This window comes from Bidens hawaiensis, unplaced genomic scaffold, assembly GCF_021521415.1.
Source record: "Bidens hawaiensis isolate Kalapana, Puna unplaced genomic scaffold, B.hawaiensis_p1.1 tig00013865_1, whole genome shotgun sequence".
Lineage (NCBI taxonomy): Eukaryota > Viridiplantae > Streptophyta > Magnoliopsida > Asterales > Asteraceae > Bidens > Bidens hawaiensis.
Genome location: NW_027492185.1, coordinates 422,167 through 431,254, shown reverse-complemented (window position 1 = coordinate 431,254; position 9,088 = coordinate 422,167). Strand labels below are relative to the sequence as shown.

At 35.9% G+C, this 9,088-nt stretch overlaps 1 protein-coding gene across 1 annotated transcript; it reads right to left on the bottom strand.

Annotated features, from left to right (window-relative positions):
* Positions 1 to 4,662: 4,662 nt before the first annotated feature.
* On the bottom strand, positions 4,663 to 7,220 carry LOC143545173 (putative inactive ATP-dependent zinc metalloprotease FTSHI 3, chloroplastic). The gene is made up of 7 exons (XM_077037105.1): positions 6,974 to 7,220; positions 6,811 to 6,891; positions 6,461 to 6,509; positions 5,741 to 6,363; positions 5,335 to 5,658; positions 4,955 to 5,255; positions 4,663 to 4,865 (listed from the first exon to the last, which is right to left on the bottom strand). Exons 1-7 carry the CDS (start codon positions 7,163 to 7,165, stop codon positions 4,690 to 4,692), a joined length of 1,746 nt encoding a protein of 581 aa, XP_076893220.1. The 5' UTR covers positions 7,166 to 7,220; the 3' UTR covers positions 4,663 to 4,689.
* Between the last annotated feature and the right edge of the window lie 1,868 nt (positions 7,221 to 9,088).

Below are 9,088 nucleotides of genomic sequence, written 5' to 3'. Positions count from 1 at the left end.
GACACTCAAGACTCGAGTTACCAAGAACACCTTAAGGCTTCAGGAAACTCATCACTGCAGGAAAACTTTCTTAGGTCATGTTTCAAACCTAAGACCTTAACATCCTAAGTTTTAACCATCATCCCAAGTCTAAGGGGGTGTTTGGGATTGCTTATTTTCACCAATTTATAACTTATAAATTTTTTAAGAAATAATAAGGTGTTTGGGATTGCTTATATTGTGAGAGGAAATGTTCCATAAGTTACACTTTTGTAACTTGTTAACTTAATGAAAAGTTATAAAAATATCAAATAAGGAATCCCAAACACCCCCTAAGTGAAATAAATATGATAGACCCAAATGAAAAGTCACAAATGCAAAAAAAAAAAGTAAATACTTTTTATATTATGCAAATAACAGAAAAAATATTTATATAGATCACAATTGTTCTATTATATATGTAATCTTACCTTTTTTTTTTAACAAATAGATACATTTTGGTGGACCTAAGAAACTTTCTTACATGGGTTGGAAATTATTTTACTTGACTATCATCATACACCCATAGAATCAATCGGGATTTTTACACTATAATAGTATGTACTAAAAAGAAATTTTAAGAAGATAGTTGATATCCAATCTAAAGAAAATTAACTTAAGGATTAGGAAATTCCATACGCCAATAAAATTAAGTTTCTGAATTTATCATTTTTCTTTAGTGGGACAAGAGGAGGAAGTGGGACCTGAACCATGTTGGGATGATGTGTGTATGAGTTGGAGGATCATAAATACCGTCGTACAAACTGGACCTACATACTTAAGAAGTGATTATTGTTTGGAATCACGAAACCATCTAATCACTTAGAAAATCACCAAAGTAGAAAAGTTTTTTAGTATCTTAGCTATGTGTAGTGGAGGGGCTATAATTGGGGGTGAATTGTGACACGTGACGCCCAGTCAGTATGTAGTGAAAATTTGTTTTTAGGGTGTAATGGTGTAGGGGCTACAAGTTGGGCCAACAGTGTGTTTTTTTATTATTTTCTTTTTATAACTAAAATAATTAAATAAAAACCAATTTATTTAAATAATTAAATAAAAATGTATTAAAATTAAAAAATAAATACAAAAAAAATACATAAACAAAAAAATAAATTATAATAAAAAATACACACCGAAATAAAAATATACATAAAAAACTAATCTATTCGTCTTCATCTTCGTCTTTGTCCCCGTCGTCGTCATTGTCCTCCTCCTCGTCTTCGTCTTCGTCCTCGTACTCGTCTTCGTCCTCCTCAACTGGACGATTATCCCACACGTGTTGAACCAAATCCGCTTTCAGTTGGTTATGTATATCACTTGATGTGAGCTGGTGAATGTTATACGTTCGTTGGTCTTGGGTTGGTTCAGGGAACTGTTCTGGAACGCTTCCTGGTATATAGTGTTAACATATTGCTTTTCCCTCGTCTTCTAAAATCATATTATGCAATATGATACACATATACATGGCATCGCTCATTTTTGCCAACGTCCATAAACGACAAGGGTTTTTCACATAATGCCAACGTTTTTTCAGAACCCCGAAACACCTCTCGATATCCTTTCTCGTGGACTCTTGTTTCTTCTTAAAATAATCTCTTTTTTTTTCGATAGGGTCTTGAAACGTCTTGACGATGATCGAATACTCTGGATATATCCCATCTCCTAAATAGTATCCGTGACGATAGAAGGTATCGTTGGCATAAAACGGTAAGACCGGTATGCTACGGCTGATGTAATACTCTAATACGGGTGACGCGTTGAGAACGTTTATGTCGTTGTTAGACCCGACTGAGCCGAAGAAGGCTGACCAAATCCAGGGGTCGTGTGAACAAATGGCTTGAAGACTAACCGTTGGCACTCTATGGTCACCACGAGTGTATTGACCTCGCCATGCGGTTGGACAGTTGGCCCACTCCCAATGCATGCAATCTATACTCCTGATCATGCATGGAAAAGAATGTTTGCTTTCGTGTACATCATATATGCGAGTCAGGTCGTTTGAAGTAGGAATCCTCAGATAACGACGAGAGTATAATTGTATTATCCCTATACAAATAAATTATTAAACAATATTTATATTAAAAACAATAGTTAATACAAATAATTTAAATATTACCGATGCAAAAATTCTCCAACGCATCTCTCGTTGTTTTCTCAGCCATCTTTAAATACTCGTCATTGATATCGGTCGTGTTGCCGTATGCGAGGATGCGTATAGCCGAAGTACACTTTTGGATGGCGGAGAATCCTAAATATCCTCTTGCGTCGCGTTTCTGTTGAAAATACTCATACTCCCGCTCCATATCTCCAACGATGCTCAAAAATAAACGCTTGGACATCCGAAAACGACGTCGAAACATAGAGTTGTTAAATGTAGGTGTGTCGTCGAAGTAGTCCTTCATCAAACGAGCGTTCGCTTGCGTACGATCCCGAAGGATATATGACCGTCTACGTGGTGCCGTAGATGGAGCAGAGCCGGACACCATGTTATTGACGACGGCCCGAACCGCGTTCGTGATCTCTAAATGCTCTTCCGCTACTTGTCGGTGAATATGATGAATTATTCGACTCTCGTTTATTAATTGATCCAAAATCTCGGCAGAGTTTGTGGAATCCAGGGAACTCATTGAGTTTGAAGAAGTATGAAAATAATAAAAATGATTGGTATTTTTATGTTTGTGTTTGTGTATGAGGTGAAAATGGTTAGATAAAGTTTGATATATATATTAAGTTTTTAAATTAATTTTTTTATATATAGCCGTTACCCAACGGCATTATTATTATTATATTATTTTCTTTACATCTTCGCAGGCGACAATAATTTGCCGCCCCCGCCAATTATCGCCGGGGGGGGGCGGTGTTCCTTCAAAAAATCGCCCAATATCACCCCATATTCCCGCCCAGTACACACACCCTTATATCCTTTTCCACTTGTGATCATAGTCATCAAGTCATCACACACGCTTAGCTGTTGAAATGCAATAGATACACAAATAACAGATCCGTTTTGTCTATTTTATGGGATGTGTTATTCATACACCCTTTATAGGGCGTATATATAGATAGGGTGTGTGTTAAGAGGGTGTGTGAATAATCAAAAAGGGTGTATAAATAACCATTGCTTATTTTATTCACGTATATGATTATTTTGCAAGTACATGTTTTAAGTGTGACGATGTTTAATTTAAAAGTTAACCAATGTCATAAATACACCCGATAAAATAAAGAAAGAACAAGGACCTAAGAAAATAATAAAGGTTCAAAGAAAATAAAGCACGCTTTATGGTGTTGCAAAACATGTAAAGATACAACTACAGGTCTAAACGAGCTAGTTACCAAATCTATATTGTTTACAAGATGATCTTGTGGTTTTCTTGGGACGGAACAAAAGCCACCATCGTAATAAGATAGCAATACGAAACTGTGTGTGTGTGTATGTGATAAATACAAGAGCATGGTACTTTCGACTTCATCACAACCACCATTTATATTTCTTAACACATACAACCCTTTAACTTTTTGACTTGAGACTTAAAAAAATATTACTTTGTAGTATTAGTATGGGCTGGTGTTTTAACACTCATATAATAGTTTTGAAATTGATGGGACCACTTTGGAAAATGTAGAAATGGTTTCTCCTCAAGTTGGCCTTTGATCATACAAAAATGTTTTTTTATGGAGAAATGATGCCGGTCATGCCTAGACCACCAACACGGAGAGACTCATTTTATAGAATTTGGGGCCAACTGAACCGTGAGTTTTTAAACTTATTTAGAAAAATAGCAAATCTTCATATGTTGCTTTTGAAAAAAAAATTATTTCAACTATTTTTTCTAAATATTGAGCACTTTATCACCTTCTCATGGTCATTATTGCCTCAAAAACCTCATTGTAGCTTTTCGTTTATAGATTGTAACGACAATGTATTATTATTTATTTGACCACTACCCAAACGAAATTCGGACATCTAGTTAAGAGACATCTGTCTGAGCATCGAAATAACCTGGTCAACTAAGAAAATCATGGATGAACCACAAAATTTTATAAGACATTTGTATCGACCAACAACACCATTAGGATTTTCACAAAAGATATATTTGGAGGGTATAAATTTTCTAACTTGATGTTGACTTGAAACCTTAAATGTTAATTTGTCGGTTTAGTCCGGGCCTAGCATGGCCGATCATCTCCTCCTTTGCTTATTATTATTATTATTTTTTTGTTATTCTTATTGGCTTTTTTTTGTTATTATTTGTAACTAGTTATATAAAGTTAATTACACAGATGTGTTTCTGATTTACACGTGTAGTCCCTAAGTATCAGGCATTACATGTTTGGCTCCTACTAGGATGAGCAAATAACCAAATCAACCAATGAAACCAAACCGAAAACTTAACCAATCAATTATCATGTTTATTTCAGATCACTACAATTATACTAATATCATTATAACGAGTATGTATAGCCTTTAAATAAACAGAAGCGAAAACAAGATGTTATTTAATGAAAGTAACCTCATCGTCCAAAGTTTGAATTGCATCCATCTTCCAGATTATGAGACAAATCAATCCAATGCAAATACCAATAACTACTTCCCTATTTTACCATCTCCTCAACGCCGGCCAACAAATCTATATTTTTAAAAATAACTAATAAATCACAATGAAACGATTAATGGAACCCAAATCCCATGGCTCCGCCCCCATACTCCACTGGCGCTTGTGCCATCGGTCCAAATGGATATGGAGATTTAGTGTCATTAGCATCTTTGTCTTCGTCGTCATAGACCTTCTTTGTGGCCCGCTCCACAGCTTGAAGAACATCATCACTCGTCACAAAATCACTATCTAAAACAATATTAAAAAAATGAGTGATCCAATACTCCAAAGATATTAGTATTTGTTAAGTTTTAGAACAAACAAACAAGCAAACAAACCTCTGCGAGCTGCAAGTAGTACTGATTCATGAGCTATGTTTTCAAGATCAGCCCCGACTAGTCCCGGGGTGCGTGAAGCAACTAGGTGGGAAATGGCTTCTTTGTCTTCCTCCATCGGGACGTTTCTTAAATACAAAGAGAATATCCTTCGCCTCCCCTCTTCATCCGGTTCACCCACAAGTACCTTCCTGGAAAACCGACCCGGTCTCATCAAAGCTGAATCTAGTGTCTCCGGTCGGTTTGTAGCAGCTATAACCACTACACTTGCATCCTTCTCAAACCCATCCATCTCGGTTAAAAGCTATAAAAATAACCAAATATCTTTAAACCTCAAAACAATATATTTAACTAAATACGAATGGCGTTTAAACTATGTTTACCTGGTTTAACGTTTGGTCACGTTCGCAGTTAAGAGTTCTTCCTCGTTGCCCACCAACAGCGTCGATCTCATCTATGAAAATAATGGAAGGGGAATGTTTTCTTGCCTCACGGAAAATGTCTCTAACACGAGCAGCTCCCGTGCCAACAAAAATCTCTACCAACTCACTTGCAGAAATTGAAAAAAACGACACTCCCGCTTCCCCAGCCACTGCACGGGCCAACAATGTTTTACCAGTTCCTGGAGGACCCGCAAGCAAAACCCCTCTTGGTAACTTTGCACCGAGTTTCATGTATTTGCTATCTTCATTTATGCATAGCACAATCTACAATCAAATGCATGATGATCAAATCTTCATTACCAAAGTCACTAACAACAATTTTAACATTGAAATAAGAACAAATTACCTCGAGAAGCTCGGCTTTTGCAGAATCTACACCCTCGACATCATCAAACGTTACAGATTGTTTCTTACTCGGTTTTCTTTTTGTCATTCTTCCAAGATTAAGTTGATGGTAAAGCTGAAACCCTTGAACTCCCAACATAAACCAATAGGGGGCTAGTTGCAGCATAGCAAACGCGAAAGTCTTCATTGAATCAGATAAAAGTTCAGGGTCTGAACCGTAAGTGATCCCCTGATCCTTAAGCATCTTAACAAGCTGATACTTATCATCTCCAACATTTCTTGTATAATACTTCCATTTGGGCTCCAAAGCTTTCAGTAATGCTATTTGTCCCAGTTTAGTTTGTGGGACTTCAACATCTTGTTCAGCAGACGGTTTAGTATTATAATAAATCACGCGCGAGTTCTCAACAAACTGAACATTTATCACACTCCCTTCACGAATACTGCCAACTAGATCCGAATATGGGACAACCGTGTGGCGCATCTTCACTTGCTTCGGAAGAGCAAAGGAGATAAACGCTACAACTACGCAAAAAGAAGCTCCAACTATGACAGTGTATATCTTTGTCCTTAGCTTTCCGGATTTCTTTTTGCTTGTACTCTTAGTTTTTGCAGCCCGCGCGTCTGTAACATAACTCAGATACACAAAAAAACACCAAATTAAGTTTCTAAACATATCTCAATAAACATATGCAATAACATAAGTAAGAAATATGCATACCATCTTCAGTCTCAGCAACATTGCCTTCTTTTGCCCATTGACATTGAAACTTAACAAAATAATTTCCAGTGGTTAGTGTACATATTAAAATAATAATAATAATAATAATAATAATAATAATAATAAACTCAAGTTCAAGAATTCTAAAATATCTTTAAAATATATAATAATAATAATAATAATAATAATAATAATAATAATAATAATAATAATCACAATACACATAAAAATATAAACTTTGATTCCAAGAATCCAAATATCAACTTCCCAGCTTCAAACTAACACAAATTAACCTAATTTTTACTTTTTTTTAACATAATTTAACACAAATTCAATAAAAAAAAACCAACCTTTTCATCAGTTTTATTATCCAAGAATGGTGATGAACTTATTCCTGATAAATCAGTCCAACTCAATTTGCCACCCAAACCCTGAATAACAAAACCCACAAAAATTATAATCTAATTAAACATAAGGGTCAACAATTATTAAATTAATATTACTAACGGTGACCTTAATTAATGAAGAAACTGGCTGTGCAGCATGCATCGAATTGAGACGACGGTGAGACAGAGGAGCTAGCGTTAACGATGAGGGTGACGGAGTATTAAAGCAATAGTATTTAGATCGAGGATGGGTTTGTATTGTGGGTTTTGGTGTGGTGATCATAGGCGAGGATGTCAAGAAACGTTTAGCCATGGCCATTAGGGTTTTGGTGTGTAACGTGCGCTGCAAGGTACGATTAAAATAAACGAGAATTGAAGGGATGAGTGAATGAAGGTTGGGTTGGGTTGGGTTGGGTTGGGTTGGGTTAGGATTGTGTAGGTGGATTGATGGTTATGGGGATTAAGGTTAAGGCGGTGGTGATGGCGGTGGATGGTCCGCCGTCGAACTTAAGGTTAACGAAGGCTCGTTTTTTGTTTCTCTCCTTTATATTTATTAGGAGTAAATGTGAACAGGAAAATCGTTAACAAATTGTGATATCGAGAATCATTTATATAATTAAATATTGGTATTTTGATCGGATAAATAACAGTTTTCTAAAAAATAATTTATTATGTACTGGTTATTTTTCAATTTAGATTTAGCGAATGTTATCTATCGGTTATGGTACTTGATGGTGGGTGCCATATCCGGGCAAATCAGGCATCCATTCACGTAACTAATGGTGCAAACGAGTCGATTTGATTGTGAGTTACTCGAGTTCGGATTGATAAAAGCTCGAAACAAGTTTAGCTTTTGGAACTCGAGCTCGGACGTTAAATAAAGCTCATTTAGTTTTCAAACCCGAGATCGAGCCTTGTATGAGAAGATCGTTTAGCTCCGTCGAGCCTTGTGTATTTTTATGTTTTGTCTCTTTTGTACTTTTATGTGTTGGTTTCACACGGCGTAACCGAGCTCGAGCTTAGTAAAAGCTCGTTAAAGATTTTCTAAAATATAAAAAAAAATGATTAATATGTGTAAATTTTAATTAATAAATAACAAATGAGTCCCGAGCCTGAAAAAACAACTTATGAGTTGAACCTAAACTTTAGAAAAAGTTTTCGAAATGAACCGAGCTTGAGCTTGGCTAGGCTCATTTACACCCTACACAGAACAAACAACACATGAGCTGGACAACGCATCCAAACCGGATATCGGTTCTACACTCAACAAACAGTCAAATTACTCATCAAGAGGAAACAATCTGAAACAATCAAATTAGTTATCAAGTGAAAACAATTTGAATGTTTAGTATCTAACACAACCATTATAACATTACACAACCCATACCTTGCATAAGAAGGGGATAGTCACGCATTGTGTCAAAGTATGGTATAAACAATGAAGCCATCAAGTGTCGATACAATCTAACAAATGGGTTTGCATTGATTTACACCTCACTTATTACTCTCATGTGTATACTTATGCTAGAGGGAGGATACAAGATACTCAATTACATGTGGCGAGGCTAACATTGTTGCTCGTCTTAACAGGTTCATATACAAATACGAAGAATCTATTATCACACGATGTCCTTCCACGCTAATCTGGAAGTCCACCAACGCTCGTTTCAATAATATTATGATCTTGAGGATAACCAATTTGAGATGGTCTAGGTGTGTGAGAATTGCATTCTAATCATTCATTAACGATAAACAATAGTTATAACTATTTATAATAAATCAGTTGGAAATTCAAGATTTGATCACAAGCAATTTTAATAAAAATGATGATTTTGAATAAAGTTGATACATGTTTTCCTTTATAATGATTTTGAATGGTTTAAAATATTTCTATACATGCTAAAGCCTGCAAAGAGAACCAACATGTTTTTGTCCCTCTGGCTTTTGATACCTTTGGTTCTTTGGCACCGAAAGCTATCCGTTTCCTAACCAGGGTCCAACGGGTTGTGCATAGCAATGTGTCGACTCCAAAGGGGCAGGGGTATGTCTTTAGCAGGTTAGAGTTTGCAATTCAGAAAGGGGTGGCGGCGCAGCTTGTTGCCCGTCTACCTGCTATGTTGATGTAATATCTATGTTTCTATTTATTAATATGAACATCGACATTTAAAAAGGAAAAAAAAATGTTTTGAAACTTACAAGTAGATATGCAAAATGACTAAAAAAGAAAAGGCCATGTTGTGTT

Bases quoted from the DNA above. Each gene is read 5' to 3' on its own strand.
- LOC143545173 (XM_077037105.1), bottom strand. From the start codon at position 7,165: ATGGCCATGGCTAAACGTTTCTTGACATCCTCGCCTATGATCACCACA. The intron at 6,892-6,973 runs GTCACCGTTAGT...TTTGTTATTCAG, and splicing joins CAGTTTCTTCATTAATTAAG to GGTTTGGGTGGCAAATTGAG. The intron at 4,866-4,954 runs GTTTGTTTGCTT...ATATTGTTTTAG, and splicing joins ACTACTTGCAGCTCGCAGAG to ATAGTGATTTTGTGACGAGT.